Here is a 20,360-nt window from a genome sequence, read left to right on the forward strand (position 1 = left end):
TCGTTGCGCTTTTGTTTGGCCACGACATGGTAGCAAGCTTCTGTTGCCCCCTTTGCGGTGACAACACACTCCTAACACAGTTTTCGAAAGASGTACTTTTATGGCGCCGCGACTCGTACAAAAGCAAGTTGTAGGTACATGTTCGCCTATTTWTATTGTTATTCTTATTTGTGTCCTATACATGCATACATATACACGTTGTATTGTCTTTGATCGTAAGCAGGAGCCATAAATATTTTCGCAATGACAGATTTCTTAGGCTCCATGCACCACAACTCAGCATATCATACATAGATACATWCATACATACATAAATATTTTTATGAACGAGKGGYAACAGTGAAACAAAAGCATAGCAAATGCGACATTTTCTACGTTTTTTTGCGCCTTTAGGTTAAAATAAGGTAATGGATCCCAGTAATATTATGGTTTTTGGGAAGACTAATRACTCGAGATTTTCCACACTGGTTTTGATAGAACGATATATGGGCATCATATCACCTATCAAGAGAAAATTTAATTAGTATATGTTTTTATGCTAAGAACCACTTCAACGGCTGCTGACTTGAAGGGTTACCCGACYTGCTACCTATTGATACTGCAGTGAAAAGCACGGCCCAGCTGCAAGATAGACGGCTTAGATGAATTTTCCACAAGAGCCTTCGGTAATTGCTCGATATGCAAAGGGTCGGTTGATAAAATAGACCACATATATGGATAAGCAAAAATCATCTTAGTTGTTTGCTCCGCGCGGGTGTCGACTGAGCAATGGATGTCGCTGCTTACAATATCATGATATCAAGCTAGTTCCTGGCAGAGTCATTACATTGCAGGCAGGCAACACCTAGCGAAGGCTGACGTACTTTCCCCAGCATCCCCTTATATTGTACTGCTCTGCATGCTTCCTCAGAAATATTTGAATGGGTATACCTAGTCTAAACACTGGCTGGAAGCTGCTACCATTAGAGGGCATAGTGTCGTCAGCAGCCACAGGCGACCGATGGTTCCAATTCTAACAACAAGATTGGTGCCCGGGAAGAAGGCAGGCAAGGAGGTGTTGAAAGCAAAAGCRAGATACAAGGCGGCTGTCGGAATTTGGAACCGCTTTGAGGGCATGTTCAGTCTGAAGGAAGAGGAGGTGAAACGACCGGCTTGATCTAGAGAAAAGGTAAAGAACAGCCGGGTAAACTTCACCACTCGAAACAGGTGATATGCCCCGGATCTAACGTACGCTAACCGCATTGAGGAGCATATCGCTGCAAAGAGGCAGCGTGCAACGGAAAATAGGAAGTGCAAAGAATAACCAGGATGCTAGACGTCAAGCACGCGGACAAATCGACAAAGTCCAAGAACGCTTCCAAACCTGGAAGTGGTAGACCGCAGCAGTATACCATCGCTTCCCAAGGCGCAGGTAACAATTCCTCTCATGGTGGACCAGAAACATGCTCTGCGGTTACTGAAACGWCAGAATCCGGACGTGCCAACTAGCAACTGGAAATCTGTCAACGAAGATGGCGGCCAAAGCCATCCAGATCAATAAAGCGGCAGAGAATATCCGTACGGAAGCATAGCGCATTAGAAGCGTGTTCTTTACCTTCAAAATAACTGATGAAATTCCCAAAGGACCATCCACTTAGCTACCGAACCAGTTTAAGAACAACGCTAATCAGTAAAAACGAAACATATTGAGATTTCCGAAAGGGCTGGCAGACGCATCAAGGTAATTTGAAATGCTTTTGGCACATGCAGGATTGTCAAGATTAAGTGCTGGTGAGCGAAAAAACAACACACAAGCTTTTCACTCACACTGTCTGGAAAATATTGCAGAATGTTTGTTGATCAAATCACGGGTCAGTACTGACTGACGTCACATGCGAGCCGTTTAGGCACACATGTAGAAAGTCCAGGGAAATATAGGTATGTATTGTTCAAAGAGATGTTTGAAAACCTGCTCTGCTTCAGTCGGATTTTAACTAAAAGTAGAGTACGACATCTAGGAGCTTCGCAGTTCCAAGTATGAATGAAGGATTATTGGATGAAGTATTACTGTATAAAATATCGGAAATAAAGACACAAACTTCAGCTCATATTAATAATGAACCTTCATCTAGCCTTAAAGAGACCTGTAGATCTATGTATGACGTGACAGCCAACTAGCTTACCTAATTTAGCTAACTTTGCTGTTATGCTTATAAAAGCATAAACAAGCTATCAACATATACAAGTGTCCTTTGTATCTACGAGTTTGTGTCTCCTGCCAGGTTTTAACCGCCGCAATGTGTGGCGTCTCAAATGGTTCTAAAACGCTTTTATGATTATTCTAAAATGTGGCACGATAAAGTTGGATATTGTGGCAATGCCTCGTTTTATGTGAACTAGTCGCAGTTCCATGCTATAACAAGGAAATATTTACAATGCTTATTTTCAAATATACAAAATCTCTCCCTCCAGGCTTCTGGTGCGCGCGACGTGGTATTCTGTCTATTTATAAGTATTATTATGCCATTTGAGTTTACTCGCTTTAAAAGACGTAAACTATTTTGCGTCATTTGCGATTTATTACGATATGCTGTTGTTTAGACAGACGCTTATGTTGCGGCATTACTGCGAGTATTCGCGCATGCGCACAATACGCTTAAGTGCGACCATTTAAAGCGCATCAATAAATCACTCAAGTGAGGCAAGTGTGTGTGGGCCGACTGCTGAYTTAAGGCACTCAAGCCGCCTGCGAGTCTGTAGTTCAACGCTGCATGTATGTACGGTATGTTGTTGCTGTGCGCAAACACAAAACGAGTGTGTCATCAAAACGCAGATTCACAAGTGCCGCATCCAAGCTTAGAAGAATCGGTATTTTTAGACAGAACGAGTGCTGCTCGTGGGCTCGCGAGCATCTAAAAATGGCAATTTTTTTTGTTTTTTTTTTTTTGTTTTTTGAGTTGAAGCACTCAATGTTGGTGAGCAACAACAAAAAAAAAATGGTGTTGTGGAGCAAGTCAGCATTGTTTACAAGTTTGCCGCCAAACTCTTTGGTTTTTCGTTTTATGATATACTTCAATCAAGTCAAAAGGAAGAAGTGCACGCTTCTTCTGTAATGCAAATAAAAAACCAAGTGCAAGCCCGTTTTTATTATTATGTGTACAATTTATTTTACTATAGGGTTAACGGTGTCGGTGCTTGTTAATTTTGTCTTTTGTTTGTGAATTAAATGCCTACCCTCAATGTGTTTAATTAGAAACTCAATACCGTTGAGCGTAAAGTCGAACACTCTTTGGGTATTGGCCAAACCAGTCACGTTTTGCAAAAGCAGCCAAACTTTCATTGCTCAGGAGTGCCAAAGCTGATACTTCCAAGGGCTTATCTATTATGGAATTATCTATCTATATCTATGATTGCAAGGCACCGCAGGTAACGGTTTCTTTCGTTGAGTAAAAGTACAGGTGAAGTTTTATAAACATTTTCATACTTATTTCCCTTAAGGAGGTACTATCGATATTTTCTTGGATGTATATCGAATATATGTACATAAAAGCACATTACGGACATCTCTCATAGCCGGACATCCCTCATTGCCAAACATCACAGCAGTATATCTCCCATAGCCGGTCAAATATCACGAACACCACGTTTTCATTATTATTTTCATACAAAGCATTTCCTATAAGCGGACATGAGAAGCCTAGATTGACCGGACACTGAGACTACTTTGGTAATATTCGGTTCAAATTAGCGCTAATAAACAGACAAGATTTYATAAAATTTGTCAAGAAAATTGCATGCAAAGTATAGTTTTCGCATTTTTAAATTCTTATAAATTTTTGGTGTTTTGCGACAGTGGTTTTTAAGAAAAATACAAGAAGATACAGCAAACAACAGTTTGGCGGTGGCTCAACAGAAACTAATGGAATAATTATCATTCATTCACCACTGGCTGACATTGGCTTTCATTTTCCACTTGCCTAGAAATATAGTTCTCAGTTGCAGCTTCTCACTCCAAAAGTAGATTTGAAGTACTCGTTTTGCCACGCCACCATATATTATATGGACGGCTCTAACCGGACACTGCGACAGTATTATGTCCGGTTATAARGAGTTTCATTGTATTTGAAACTATTCTCGAAAATTTCGTCGTTGATCGGGCAAATAATTTCGGAGTTATGTGCGTATTTGTAAGGATTTTTCARCTTACTACGAGTATAATCGGTTGTCAAAATTCTAAACGCTTTTTCTTGAAATGCTGCTTTCAGAGATGGTGAAAAAATTTTTCCGAAACGGCTGAACCGAACAGATTAAAAAGTTCACACGATCTGCTTAAATACGAGTATATTTGTCTGGCAATTATAAGTTGACAAAAGTTCCGATTTCTAAAAGACAATCTATAGTATACATACTTTTACAAAAAACGACTTTTTAGAACATTTTTTTAAATTTTTTCCATAATAAAAATTTGTACTAAGTCTATCATTGCTGTATTCATCTGTAGTAGTAAATGTTTTTTTTTTTTTTGTTTTTTTTGTTTTTTATTGTGAGTTTTGTATTCAAGCTAATTCTAAGCAACTAAATATTCCGTACCGCCAGCCACCTCTTATCGAAGGTCCTAATGGTGAACGGCTAGAGAACAAGGGAATCCAAAATTTTTATATATGAATCGCCGTTTACACAAGTTAACATTCATTTTCGTAAATTTATGAATTTTATCATTTTTTGTAGTAAAAATTCATTGCAATCGCCTCGACTGGCATTAAGAAAGAGGGTGTGCCACGCTACCTGTCAGCCAACTGTAACCAAACAGAAATAAAAAAATTCAAAGCAAAAGCCAAAAACAACCTCTCTGTGTAATATGCAAAACAGTTTTTTATTGTTGTTTCTTTTTTCTATAAATACCGACTAAAGCGCGTGCATTTTGAATAGTTTTGTGATTTTTCATATGATGGCAACAATACACACCGCCAAGCCAACARKCGGATAACTGTGCGCCAATCAGTCAAACAAGTGACAAAKGCAGATAAATTTCGAATAGATTTTGGCACTTCTTAAATAATTTAACACGCATGCGCACTGCAGCAAATTTTGCTGACGGCCACTCTCACTSGCACATGGGGTGCTGTGCGAAGCAGCTGTGCATTGAATGACTCAATTCGTAATCGCACAAGCCGCGCATACGTCACCAAGTTCATTCATCRCCACCACCCCGCCACAGCACACCGCCTTSCGCTGGCCAGCAAGCAAMTCTATATTGACTTAACACCGCGCTGCTACCGCCCTGAAAACGCAAAACTTGYGCTGCCGATTTGGTGGTGAACAAATAGCCGGTGGCKCAYARCTGGCGGCGGCAAAACRSGCAAATTYTTCGTGTACTTAAGTAAAATAACAGAAAAATWAAGGCAACCATATGYAACAAGCGCCTTCACAYGGTATTCGGTTCGATTCTGTCGTGCCATTGTAAAACATTCAATGGACCAATTGTCTGTACGTGAGAGAAATTAATGAATGGTCACATAAATATGTTGGGTCACAGTACAGAAACTAGCTGCCMAATARCAAATGTGTTATTAGTCATTTAAGCACGTGTGGAACTGTGAGAAAATGTATTGGGCGCATGCGTGTTGTTCGCGTTGTGCTTTTAGACGARTTTCAAACTTTAAATAACAATAATATTATGCCAACTAAGCCAACTTTTGCCTTCGAAACTTTTAAACATTTATTATTGCTTTATTACTGTTGCAACTAGTGCAGATACTAGCAGCTTTTATCTCATCCCCTCAAAGGTGGCTGTCATAATCTCCTAGATTTTAGATATTTGATTTGGAAATTTGGCATTTTCAAGCTGTTGGAACTGTGTCCAACGAAATCTAGCAACAGAGAATGCTATTAACAAATAATTTTTAATTTGGGGAAATAAATTTTAAGGGCACATTCTGTGCTCTGCTAGCCGACATACTTAATAAAAAATAAAATAAAAAACATACTGAAAATTTTAAGTGATTTCTCAAATAGTTTTGGATTTCCTACTTTCCGCTCCAAGAATTTATATTTAAGAGGTTAGGGGTTGTCAGAATTTTCAAAAAAAAATTATTTTTTTTTTCCATTTTCTTTAGGGGTTACATGGATTTACGAGTTATAAAAATTCTATTTTTTTTATTATCTTATTAAATTCTACAGCACCTCTAGAATATTGTTCGAAATTTTCATGTTGGTCTGAGTAATAGTTTCGGAGATACAGCCTTGAAAATTTGTGCGCTCAAGGCTAGCTAGGCTTAGTGTGCCATCTTTAAACGCGTTTTTCTCAAAACWGTTTGAAGTCGGTTGTCAAGATTTCTCGAGAACACTCAATCGATCTTCATGAAAATTTACGCAGGTCTTGGAAATACAATTCTTAGACGAAGGATTTTTTCGATCATAACTATTTGAAAAAAAACATTTTTTTATTTATTTATTACTTTTTTTTTTTGGCAAAAATTCAATTTTCATTTTTTATTCATCTCAGTTCTAACTTAAGGTTTCAACTAAAATATGTATTTTTTCACTTTAGACGATCTTGTAAGGCATTATCCTGCCAACGCGGGCGTATCTTTTTTCAGAGGGGTCACCAAAAATGGTGTCACAATGGCCGAGTTTATAATACTTTTATCTAAAAATTTCATAATTTCTTTGTTAATACTTAATTTTAAATTAATAATGAATTTTTCTTAAAAAATTGTGTTTTTGAACTGCTTAAGTATCTAAACAAAGCGCTCTGTGGATTTCAATGAAATTTGTACAGAATTTCGAAAACATGAAAGACTAGTGCTTGTTCTGAGGATATTTTATAAACAAATAACTATTGGTTTTTTTTTTCTAGAAAATAGAAAAAAAATTCTTTGGACCGCCTGTTTGTTAATAAAAAAAACGTCAATCAGGCACTGTCTACTATCTATGTATACATACATATATCTACAAGTAAAACAATATTTTTGGTCAGTTAGACCAAAAGGAATAATGATGATCACCGCATAAAGCTTTTGTTGGGAGGGGATCTACACTAACAGCATTTACTTTTAAAATTATTGATTTCCTTTTTTTTTCAAAATTCTGTCAAATCAATCATCGAATGAATCAAGGTTCTTACTTTTATAAAGTAAATTTTTTATGAAAAAATTAATTACAATTATAATTTTTCCATGTAGCTGACTAYATCTAACTGCTTTTCTCAAACTAAATGTTTCAAACTTGCTTGAGTGATGACTCGGCGACAAATGCTGCGATCACTAACAAATATTTTTGTTTTATACAATAACTAACAATGAATTTGTAACAGTATTTTGAGCGGACCAAAAATCATATTTTGGCAGACCAAAAAATTTTTTTATTAAAAAAATCATTATTTAAAAAATTTATAAAATTTAAATTTAATATTTTTGATTTAAAAAAATTTAAGTCAAAAAAAATGTAAATTAAAACAAAAAATTAGTTAATTGTAATTTAAAATTGAATTAAAAAAAAACAGCACAATTTCATAAATTTTTAATCACGTGTATCTCGAAAAGTACTTCGCTATGTAAACTTGTCACCTATTAACAGTCAACTTTACGCTGTTAAACCAAAAAATGTAAATGCTAATAAACATTTTTTACTTTCGTTATATTAACACTTTTCTGTAGCCTACAAGCAGGCGTTTATTTCCACTCAATATATCATACGCTGTGTTAAGCGTAGCATACTTTTGGGCTCAACTCACCTTGTCATTGTTCTCCTCCAGCTCGAGTATGCGGAATTCCAACAGTTCATTCTGCTCACGCAACTCGTCCGCCTCCGTGCTCAGCTGATGCTCCTGTTCCTCAAGTTGTTTTATACGCAACATAAGTTGTTGTAATGCCGCATTATTATTCAACTGCAAGTAGACGAAACTCAAAAGTTTAATGCGCGAAAATTCAGCAAAACCATTGACACAACTTACCTCCAAGGTTGACTTCTCGGCGTCGAGTATGTGATCCTTGGCCAAATTCAGTTCGGCATGCAAGTGTTCGTTTTCCTTCAGCAATATTTCATTATCCTTCTGTAGCTTCTGCAGGTCGGTGCTGTAGGTGCGGATCTGAAAAGCGATGAAATAAGCGTTATGTAAGTCAACTAGCCAAAGCATAAAGAATGACATAAAATGTGAGATTTCAGCAAGTTCAAGTGCAACAAAACAGGTTTGGGCACTTGTGTGTGCAGCACTCCAAATAGACTTTTTACGAGCGCTTAAAATTCTTTTTATCCTCCAATGAGCGTAATACCAACATAGCGTCGCCAGTTCATTACGGCGGAATCATAAAAATCTCCATTAACTTGGTGTGGCCATTTACTCGTTAGCCCAACGGATTGGACTAAACTGAAAAACTAATGCTGGGCTCATTGCAAAGGCTGTGTGTGTGGTATTGGATTGTAGGCTGCATTAAGCGCATTTCTTGGTGTATATCGTCATCCTAACTGCTCAGACGCCAGCACTATGCGTGCGCAATCACCAATAAAATAAAAACAACAAACAGTATAACAAAACTTCAGCAAAACAGATATATAAAATCCTGAATTATTGCCTCACTGATTATGCAAARTCTATCGGCGGCCATAAAAGCCGCAAAAGCATCCTTTCCATGTTGTAGTTCTGACATAATGTGAACATATAAGAATCAATATGTGGATATAAGACATACATATAATTTATATATGTAACTATATTTGATGTGATACGAAGAAGTTTTATATACAAAAACTAGAGTTTGCTCGTTCAGGGTATATTGTTGCAACCCATCAATGAAATTTGAGAACTTTACGGAGACGATGCTGACTCAGTTCGTGTAGCACAACAGTGGTTCACTTGCTTACGTTCTGGAAATTTCAATGTGAAAGATGCACCTCGCTCTAGTCCACATATCGGTGAAAAATTTGATGAAATTATGGAAAAGATGGACCAGGACCGTCACATAAGCAGCCATGACATCGCTAAGGAACTTAACATTCATCAGCAAACTATTTGAAAAAAGACTGGCTACAAAAAGAAGCTCAWTGYTTGGGTAMCATATGAGTTGTCTGTGAAAAAYTTAATGGACCGAATAAACATCTGCGATTCTTTGCGGAAACGAAATGAAATCGAATCATTTCTGAAGCGAATTTTAACAAGAGGCGAAAACTGGATCAAATACGACAATAATGTGCGAAAAGATCATGGTCCAAGCATAGTGAAGCTTAACAAATAGTCCCAAGGCCAGCAAGAATCGAAAAAACGACCAGAACTGACCAACAGAAAGGGCTTCGTTTTCCATAAGGACAACGCTAGACCACACACATCTTTGATGACTCCGCATAAGCTGAGAGAGTTTGACTGGAGAGTTATGATGCATTCACCATATACTTAGCTCTGACTTTGCACCATCGGCCTATCATTTGTTACGGTCAATATAGAACTCCCTTAATTCAGTAAAGTCGGCTTCAAGAGTAGYCTGTGAGACTTACTTKTCGCAGTTTTTCKCCGAGAWACCAGAAAAGTTTTACACTCATAGRATAATATCTCTAGCGCTGTCAACTACYTAAGTGTAAAGTTTGGTGCTGAGGAACAGTKTTGAGATCAGCGATTTAATATCATATACAGAACATTATAAATATCTATCCCTACATATAAGTTGGTGTTTTTTTCATTAATGCAACTAGCTAAAAATTATTTCTTGTTAGAAAGCATTACGCAAATACAAGCGATCAAGGCACCAAGTCTTACAAGCTTACCCTTTTGGTACAAGAAACAAAGCAATATTATGCGCTTAAATGCTGTCAAAGCCAATTGCAAGCTCATCTTCACACAAAAACACGTGCATCAGTCAGTCAGATTGGAAAGGGAATGGTAATCACCAAATGCACCAAGTCGCAATAAAAACTACAGATGTTTAGACGGTTAAGCGGAACTACGGGATAAAGTGTGTCAATGCAAGGCGCTTGAAGTGCATTGTCATCGGGCTAAATTGGGCGCTGCGGCGGTGGCGGCGGCGGCGTCACAGAAGACACTCGTACTCRAATWGTTTCGTAAAAACTGCTAWCAACAAATATGCACTTTTGCTTTTGTGTTTATGCTATGAGCAACGCTAAACAAAAGCCTCACAGGCCAAAACTTGTTTACGAAACGAAGCAAAAATACACGTTTTTCAACGGTGTTTTGCATTTGCYTTCTTCTTTTTGTTTTTGTCTGAATAATTKAGCTTTYGACTGCGTACTCACCATTTGCCAGATATCGGCTGTGTCCAGGCCCGCCGGTGGCGGCTGTGGGCTTATCGATGGCGGGGCAGATGAGAGCGCCGAGTCCGAGTCGGAGTTGTTATCCTGCAAGTGGAGAATGGTCAACTAAATTGCAAATAAACAGGTGCTTACTCAGTGCTAAAGTGTCTGCATTTATGTATAGAATGTGTGYATGTATATATAYACATAYAYATATAGACATRTGTGACTGTGTTTGYTGCTTTATATTTTACCTTCATTCGGTCGTCACGCATTCGGTCATTGTGGTGTCGCTCATCTACATTCGCCGTTTGTGTTGTTGTTGAAGTGACTGTTGTTGTTGTACACATATTATCTACAGTTGTCGAATTTGCTGTTGTTGCTGCTAATTTATCAATTGRCTGCTCTTCTATCGCCTTTGCTGCAAGCGGCTTCATCAATTGTGCGCACGCACTATGTACTTCCAAAGGTGCACATTTTGATGTTGTTGCTGTTGCTTTTAGTAAGTTGTTACCATCCGCATTGTGGGTTGTTGTCGTTTTTAGTAAATTGTTACAAATCGCATTATGTGTGGTAGTTGCTGTTGTTGTGGATGGTGATGAGTTAATGGTTGACGTTATGTTGTTGTTGTTGTGAATTTGTTCATCGTCGACATTTACATTTAAATTAAAACTAACATTTTGCAGTGGTTGCAATTTGAGATTGCTTTGTGAATGGGTGAGTATTTTATTTGCATTTGTTGTTGTTTCTACGTTATCCTTTGGTGCGCCTGTCGTTGGCGCGGTCGCGTTAATATTACTTTGTATAAAAATGTTTGAATTGTTGATCAGCTCAATATCCTTGAGATTTTTCACCTGCAAAGGCAATTAAGTGAGAAATAATAGATCAGCAAGGGCTTGCATTACGGAAAYAATAATAACAAGTAAGGAAGGGCTAAGTTYGGGTGTCACAGAACATTTTATACTCTTAAAGTGATAATGGAGATTTAATTTAATTTAATTAGATTAGATTAATTTGTGTACTTTGAGTATTGAATTGTATTTTCATTTATTTTAACTGTATTGATTTACCGATATTTTCGGTGAAAAATTAAGTTAGGTTAGGCACTGAGTTCTTCGTGTTCGATATCAGGGACCTTGAAAAGTTATAGTCCGATCACGACAATTTTTCCGCAAGGGATACCTCAGCTCAAATACAATGCTTGTGTAAAGTTTTATTCCGCTATCATCATTGGTTCCTAATGTATATATTATACAGAGAAGGCATCAGATGGAATTCAAAATAGCKTTATATTGGAAGAAGGCGTGGTTGTGAACCGATTTCACCCATATTTCGTACATGTCATCAGGGTGTTAAGAAACTATTATRTACCGAATKTCATTGAAATCGGTTGAGTAGTTCCTGAGATATCGTTTTTGGTCCATAAGTGGGCGTCGCCACGCCCATTTTCAATTTTTAAAAAGAGCCTGGGTGCAGCTTCCTTCTGCCATTTCTTCCGTTAAATTTAGTGTTTCTGACGTTTTTTGTTGGTCGGTTAACGCACTTTTAGTGATTTTCAATATAACCTTTGTATGGAAGGTGGGCGTGGTTATTATCCGATTTCTTCCATTTTACCGTATATGGAAATGCCTGAATGAAACAACTCTGTAGAGTTTGGTTGGCATAGCTATAGTAGTATCCGAGATATGTACAAAAAATTTAGTAAGGGGCGGGGCCACGCCCACTTTTCCAAAAAAATTACGTCCAAATATGCCCCTACCTAATGCAATCCTTTCTGTCAAATTTCAATTTAATATCTTTATTTATGGCTTAGTTATGACACTTTATAGGTTTTCGGTTTTCGCCATTTTGTAGGCGTGGCAGTGGGTCGATTTTACTTAACCTTCTTATGGAGCCAAGAAATACGTGTACAAAGTTTCATCATGATATCTCAATTTTTACTCAAGTTACAGCTTGTACGGACGGATGGACAGACATCCGGAAGGACGGACAGACAGACAGACATGCGGATTTCAACCTCCTTATTACCTTTGTTGCGAGAGTATAAAAACAGTGAAATTATATACATATATTGTCACCTAAATTGCAAACCATTATATAATCAAAACAAAGAAAATTGATTTTTTATTGTTTACGATTCGCTACATACATAACATTATTTACATATATGACAAATTTTAGCTTCCGCTCTCGGATATAACCAATATATAACCACTTCATAACCAAATATATAACCATCTTATAACCAAATATATAATCATTTTATAACTAATAAACTCAAATTTTGTCTATATGTCTATATGAGCAGTTTTTCCTTCGCCTGTAAGCTCTTGAAAAGTGATGTTAAGTTATTTTGCATTTTAGGCGACGATGTACTTTTTACAAATAAATATAATAAATAATAGTATCATATTTTTGCCAAGATACAAACGAYTTATCGCTTGCTTACAAGTGTAATGTCATAACTCAAAAACTAAAAATTTTAATATAATTTTTCATTTGATCGATCCGAGTGCCTGTAGTTACTCGAAATAGGCCCTCAGTTTTAAAGATATCGAACTGAAATTTTGCACACGTTCTTTGCACCACAAGCAGCTTTCCATTTCTCGAAACCGCCGATATCCGTTCTCTATAGCGTGTAGCTTTCAGGAAAGATGCCCAATCACAGTCAAGTTCTTCTATGGAAAGCTTTTTTATTTGACGAGATATCACAACGAGATGTGCCATAGATTATTGGCTTAGACAATGCTACAATATCCACTCGTAGTATTCAGATCGGATCACTATAACACATAGCTGCCATACAAATTGACCGATCATAATGAAGGCTTTGTATAGAAAACTTTTTTTTACTTGACAAGATATCTTCACGAAATTTGGTTTAAATTATTATCCAAGGCAATGTTACTATATTCGAATAAAATTTTTAGATCGGTCTACTATAACATATATGTAGCTGGCATACTTAATGTTGTTGTTTTTTTTTTTTTGCTTGACATTCTGAAAATATTGTGTGTAATTGTTCTAATAAGTAAGCTAAATTACTATATAAGCAGTAATCTTAAAGAATTTTTTCTAAACGCAAGCAATCACACTGCTGCTTTCATTTTGACTCCCCTGTTGGGATTATGTAATTTTTCTAATAAATTTGTATATTTAATAATTAAAATGTATACTCATAGACACCCACATAAACATTTTATAGATTGGTGGTGTATATATATTCAGTGGCGGATTGAGAGGGGACGTTAAATATGATAGATTTGCTGGTAACGTTTCAAAATCGGGGACAAAAAGCTGAGAAACATTTTCGATCCATTTATTCAGAGACGAAAAAGTGGCAACAGAACTGACGATGAAAAAACAAGAATCTGTGACCGACAAACAAAATGCGAAAGTTTCTGCATGAGAACTTGCGAAGAATGCTACAGAATCTACAGTGTACATTACTATGTTGGAGACTATCGGCGAAGATTTGAAGATGCGCTTTTTTAGAAAATTATTGGATGAATTTCAAAGTTTGGTGCTTCCAGAAAAAGTATGTGCTTTGAAAACTGAAGAAATGGAAAATCTTATTGACTGCTTGATATATAGATTCAAAGGCCGTTTGGATAATGACAATGTCAACATGAAATGTGCACTTGATCATTGGCTGTATCTTTGAGGGTAAAAGCAAATGTCAGAAAACAGCAAGTAACCGACTACTGCATTGGAAACGTTTTGGTTTTGTCAGTTTAGCAGGATTTGATATCAGAAGGAACGCTAGCAATAGTTGCAGTAAGCCTTTTAGTAATGCAAGCTCACGTCGAATTCATTAAATTTTTACATATATCATACACAGGCTTAACGTAACCACATACGTAAAACGATTATGTGCCACGAAGAGATGCGTCATTCAAAATCCAATTTTAATTAAAAATCTCGAAGCATTACATTGACACTAACACTTTTGCAGGTGCACAAAAATCAATAAATAATGGAAAATAACAATTCGCATAATTGTGAAGTCATTAAATGAATACCTAATAATAATATATTGCGCAATTCACACACACATACATATGTGCACGTGGTGGTACTCTCCATTAAGGCAGCTATGCAGAGTGTAAGCCAAGATGGCAGTCAAGYCGATCAATCGACGGAAAATTGCCCAATGCAGCGTGGTGCAGCAGCTACTTGCAACGAAAATGAAGTAGAGTGTGCATGAAARCTGCAGCCGACTCGTTTGCATTGCTGCKGCCGMAGCGGAAAAAAGTAGGAAACCAATGCGGCGGACGCCTACTCTGACGGCGTCTGCCACAATTCCATCAATCGCAGACCTCAACGCCTGGCTGCTGACTGCCACGGCTCCCCCGTCGACCGCCAAGCACCGACCGCCTGCCGCCGAGCGTTGATTGTTGAARCGATGATTGAATTGTAAATGCAAACATTTGACTCGCATTTACGCCATTGCCAGTCAAAGCGATTTCCTTCAACAAACCGTGTACAAACACACACCGCTACTCCACATATCTGTGTGTGCGTGTGTGTGTGTGTGTGTTGTAGAGGGTTTATGATTGAAATTTGCCAGTTGCCACATATCCGCATTTGGCGCATGCGAACTGGCGTTTTCTTTCCTCAAACTATTTTCCGTTATTAGCCCAAACCTTACATACTTACAAGCGTTATTATTACTATTGTTGATGTTGTTGTTTTTATTGCTGTAAGTTGGTTATGTTACAACGAACACCCACACAATTTCCCGGTGAATTTGAAATAAACACCTCTTGTATACCTTTGGTTCGCGAGCTCGCGAGCATGCGTGTGTTGCTGTTGCTATTGTTGTTGTTATCTATGCGAGTACTTGGACTGTCAGCTATTGCCATTCTTATTCAACTGTCTGCATTGAGTGTGTTTGGGCTTTTGGCTGTGATTGACAGTAGACAGCGCCGAGCGACGGACAATGGCATGTTGCACATGGCATACATGCAACAACGGCACATAAATTTGAAACAATAAATCTATTTGGGCAGTTTATCGCTTGTAAATTAATACAACAACAACGTCGTTGTTTATTTTGCTGCAATCACATGCGAAAATATGCAAAATAGGCGCAAGTTTTAGCAATGCATTGGTTTGTGTTGTTTTTGTTGTAAATTTTTTTTGTTTTTTTTTTTCGTTTTTTTTTTGGTTTTGCTTTCCCATACATATATACATATTTGTATATTTATAAGGTTTTACTTTATCTCTTCTATTTATAACGGCAGTATAATGCAATTTGCAAAATTTGGTAATAGTATGGCAACAACAACAAAACCAATACAACGCGATTCAGATGTGGCCATTTATTATGGGCCGGTCTGGGTCGAGAATGCAAAACTACGTCAGTTGTCTCTATCCTGTACGAGATCACGCCAAATATACATCTGAAGTGCTCACAAGTCTCTATGCACTTGGTCTCTCCAGTGGAGGCTTGAGTTCAGAAGATTACTTGCATTCTTCTCTAAGCCAGAAGGATCTCACAGTCGCAGAGGAACTGGTAGTCGATCTGCGCCTCCTAAGCTCACGAGAGGTCAATTACTTCAGGGCTAGAACGCATGACGCCAATAGAAATCAAATTCAGTCCCATTTCCATGTGAGTGGAGTAAGAGTGCCCACTTTGGTTAGTGCATCAGCTTTGCAGTTGTCAGCGATTCCGCTGTGATCAGGCAAGTCTGACCGCCTACGTCTACCGCCACCTTGATAACAGCCATTTCTGCCAGAAAAACAGTTCAGTGAGCCAGTAGTCTAAGTTAAGATTGACGAAGAGTTTCCTACACAGAACTCGCCCTCCAATCTTCTCTCCTTGATCAATCCATGAAAAAACTCACTGCACCTCTTCCCAATGACTTTTTCCTATTCACATCTCCCTCAGCAGTATGTGAGCATAAAAAAAGCCGTTTCGATTAGGTGATCCAAATTTCAAGAAATGCAATTGAAAGAGAAGGGTGACCTCGAGGTGACCTTTTTCGAACCTTTTCATATACTTAGAGCACACTTCGCAGTAATAAAACTTTCGGTAACGTTCATTGTGGTCATTTAAAAACGTAAGTATTATTGTTGTGGTAGTCGGTAGTGTGCCGAAGATGCCGATGAGAGCCGCTCTTTGAACTCTCAGCTTTCATAGCAAGTGTAGCCTCTTCGAGCGCCTCTTCACTAGACGAATAAACCATAGAACGTAATTGGCTGGACTACAGTTTCGTAGCGCCAAAATACCTCCTTTGGTGAGAGTTTCCACCCCAGACTTTGATAAAAATCAATACTTTTTTTAATTTTTTTTAATTTTATCAATTTTTTTTATTTTTATTATTTTTTTTTATATTTTTTTTTAGTTTTTTATTTTTATTTTTTTTTTTTTGTGACAATAGGTTATATAAGGAACAATATCTTGGAGTAGCGAAATTTTCATTCGAAGCCCGGAGTCACTGCAGCAGTAGAGGAACGCTTTGTTTAGGAGCCGTTGGAAATCACGTTAAACTTGCTAAATATAAAATTTCATTGAAATATTTCACCGTGTATGCTTAAAATATGAAAAAATATGCCTTTAAAATTTTTAAGCAATTGATAAAGTAGTTTTTTTTTTTTAACTCAAGGCGCTCAATTTTCGAGCTTGACAGTGCGTGTGCCCCTTATATTATTATCAATAATGAACATTTCATGCTACAAACACTTATTTTCTAATTGCAAATCACTTGTAAATGAAATAAATGTTTCATAAGAACATAATTGCTTGTTGCAAATTAAAAAAAAAAAAACAACAAATAAGCCTACTCTGCGTTTTCGTGACTGAAAAGCGGTGAGTTTAACACAAACATTTAATTTGCTTATATTATGTGCAAAATATATACACATATATGTATGTAATTATGCACTTGACTTGGTATTATTAATCTTTGTGTGTAAGCTGCACTGCAGAAAGCTTGAGAGATTGATGTGTGGAAACGCAGTAAACAAAATTAATAAAACTGAAAAATGTCAAGGTACTTTGCATAGCCACCATATTGTAATATTGGCACGCCACAAAAAAAAATCGCATAAAACATATATACACTTTATACTTAACGAGCGTGTACATATTTATGCATGTATGTATGTATGCAAATTTTAGCATTTATGATCACGACAAGTTGGCGGTTTTGCAATAAATTATCGCTGCTGATTTACCCACAAAGCAGCAAACGCCTCGAGAAGATGAACTTGAGTGGTTCTGCGTTGTTAAACGATGTTTGTTAGGCAAATACCAAAAAAAAAAAAAAAAAAAAAATAACGGAAAAATATGTATTTACTTGGCGGTTGTTTGATTCAAGGGCCAATAATTATTGGCATATAAAAGCAAAAATATTTGAACAATCGTATACCATATATATGTATTTATGTTAATAATAATATGCTCATGTAGTTATGTATATGCGTATGCAGAATATTTATACTTTTATGGCAGCACAGGCATTGTTTGGTCTTTTCATTCATGCGATTATTTCCATGCATGCGTTGATTCGACTTTTTGCCCCACACACACACACACACATACACTCATAGGGTATGCGGCGCTTGTGCTAATTGCAAATGCGTTTTCCTCATTTCTGCACCATTGTCTGCGCATGCTCATACTTTCARTGAATTTATGCATTTGGCTCTTCCTTTTTACAACGTCGCCAAAGAAAAATGCGCTTTCTACTCAACGCCTGTTCGATTTACAGCTTTAACTGGAGTAATTTTATGTGTGAACTTGTCTTAGTGCCAACTGCATCGGAGCTACTATCTATTTAGATTAACCGCCCACGCTTGATCCCACATAATATCAGCTTATAATGGCAAATATGTGTATTTGATATTGTGCGCATGCGAGCAAAGTCTATAGTAAGTAATATATGGTAATGCTGGAAAATCGTCGTGGCGCATGCGCGTACCAAAGTCACTTTTCTAGCACGAACTCATATATAATATATGTGCGTACATACTTATGCATGCAGGGGTAAGAATAATTACATTCATATATAATTATATTAATATATATATATATAATTATTGCTGTGCTTTATTGAACATTTTAACACAATTTGCCCATTCGTTTTGCTGAAATTGTAAAAAACGTGAGAAAAATATTAACTTTTTTTGCAGCGTGGCTTTAATACCCTTCAKAGATGCATTTTTATTKCTTAAAAGGGTATAAAAAATCTATATCGCGATTTTGATCAGTCTGTTTGTATGATAGCTATGTGTTTTTGTTGCTTAAACTGAACGCTTTCTTGGGAGATTATTTCAATGTCTTGGATAATAATCCYTGCCAAATTTCATGAAGGTATTATGCCAAATAAAAAAGTTTTCCATACGGGCACTTGATTTTGATCGTTCAGTTTATATGGCAGCTATATGCTATAACGGTCCAATCTGAACATATTCAGATATTATATTCGGGCATTATACTACTGCTATAAAAAATAATACATACCAAATTTCGTGAAGATATCTCGTCAAATAAAAAAGTTTTCCATACAAGTACTGGATTTATACTGATCGGTTTGTATGGCAGCCATACGTTATTGTGGTTCAACTTGAACAATTTCTTGAGAGTTTGTTTCATTGTTTTGGATAATAATCCATACCAAATTTCGTGAAGATATCTCGTCAAATAAAAAAGTTCTCCATACGAGCACTTGATTTTGATCGTTCAGTTTATATGGCAGCTATATGCTATAGTTGTCCGATGGCGATGATTCCGACAAATAATCAGCTTATTAGGGAGATAAGAATCTGTGCAAAATTTCATATTGTTATCACAAAAACCGAAGGAAACTTCCCGTATCTACAGAGAGGTCATCAGTCAGAGAGTATAATAACACTAGTTAACAGAAATGTGATGTTAGRGGCTATTTCTTTATAATTTTGRGTTGCTAAAATCGAAAATAACAATACGAATTTGAAAACAAGTAGAATTTTTGTGTTTTTGTGTAAGGGCAGTAAGGGTCAAAACACCAATAATTTACAAAAAATTTAAAACAAATACAAAAGTTTGAGTCAAAACACGTCAAATACTTAGCCCACAGACCTCTTAGCAAAGCAGTCGGATTTTTTTTTCTATGTTGTATAGTGTCACATATGTATGTACTCTATTTATATCACTAAGTGTGCCACATAATCACGTTGCRTACGCGTTGACATACAAACACTAAAGAAACAATCACCTCTCATATGAGAGCACAACATTTTGAACTTTAATTCCGCAAGTTAAGTTATTTTATWTCTTGCACACACACGCAAACATAAAAACATATATAATTGTATCATTTATTGTTGTTTTTTACCGTTTTATTACACTACAGATATTAAGGCCAAGTAACATTATCACTAAATTACTGACAGACTCAGTTCACCGGTGCTCAGTACATTGGTCCAAAGAGTAAATGAAGTGTCAATGGGTGCATGTGCTGCTTTAGCCAAATTCGCACACATTCATGTGTATGTATCAGCGTGTACCTGCCGCAATTGACAACTGTGTTGGCGAACATAAATGTAAAATTGTAAAAACCAAACAAAACACAAATGCGAAAACCCAGATAGCCGCATGTATAGGGCTTTTGTTGACTTAGTTACACAGAGATATGTGCTTACGAGTATATTTACAAAAKAGCTTTTGATGCACAATCTGTTTGAAGTGTAAAAATATTGTCATTTTATTTGCCGAAATTATTCAGAATTCTTTTATGAAAAAAATTGTAAATATATATTTACAAATGACCCCATTTATGACTGTCTGACTTTCTCCACGTTTTGGATTTCGGCAGCGCCACTGTCAATTGAATTTCTGAAAATTCTAAAAACAAAATTTAAAGCATTGAAACGTTACTCGGTGTAAATATGTAGCAGGTAAATAACTGTGAGCAAAAAGTAGCACGACTTTTTAATTTAAATTAAAAGTCTGTAAAACAATACTTTCTGACTACCAGGATGAAATGAAACATAGTATTATTGGCGATGAGTATGGCATCCATGCTTACGACCCGGAAACAGACGATCAATCGGCCAAACACTGTGGGAAACGTGAGTCGTAGCCGAAAAAAAACCACGTCAAAGCAAGTGAAAAATTAAGGTTATGTTGACAGTTTCTTTCTCTGATTATCAAG

At 36.8% G+C, this 20,360-nt stretch overlaps 1 protein-coding gene across 4 annotated transcripts in view; it reads right to left on the bottom strand.

The window, feature by feature from the left end:
* The window catches only part of LOC108969275 (putative leucine-rich repeat-containing protein DDB_G0290503), a 139,778-nt gene that overhangs the window by 19,253 nt on the left and 100,165 nt on the right, over positions 1-20,360 (bottom strand). For all 4 annotated transcript variants that reach the window (XM_018933893.1, XM_018933891.1, XM_018933892.1 and 1 more), the window contains 4 exons: positions 10,473-11,072; positions 10,222-10,323; positions 7,934-8,068; positions 7,715-7,867 (listed from right to left, as the gene is read on the bottom strand). In XM_018933893.1, coding sequence (XP_018789438.1) covers positions 7,715-7,867; positions 7,934-8,068; positions 10,222-10,323; positions 10,473-11,072 — 990 coding nt within the window. The remainder of the gene's footprint in view (positions 1-7,714; positions 7,868-7,933; positions 8,069-10,221; positions 10,324-10,472; positions 11,073-20,360) is intronic.

Source organism: Bactrocera latifrons, unplaced genomic scaffold (assembly GCF_001853355.1).
Source record: "Bactrocera latifrons isolate USDA-ARS-PBARC rearing strain unplaced genomic scaffold, ASM185335v1 scaffold_247, whole genome shotgun sequence".
NCBI classification, from domain to species: domain Eukaryota; kingdom Metazoa; phylum Arthropoda; class Insecta; order Diptera; family Tephritidae; genus Bactrocera; species Bactrocera latifrons.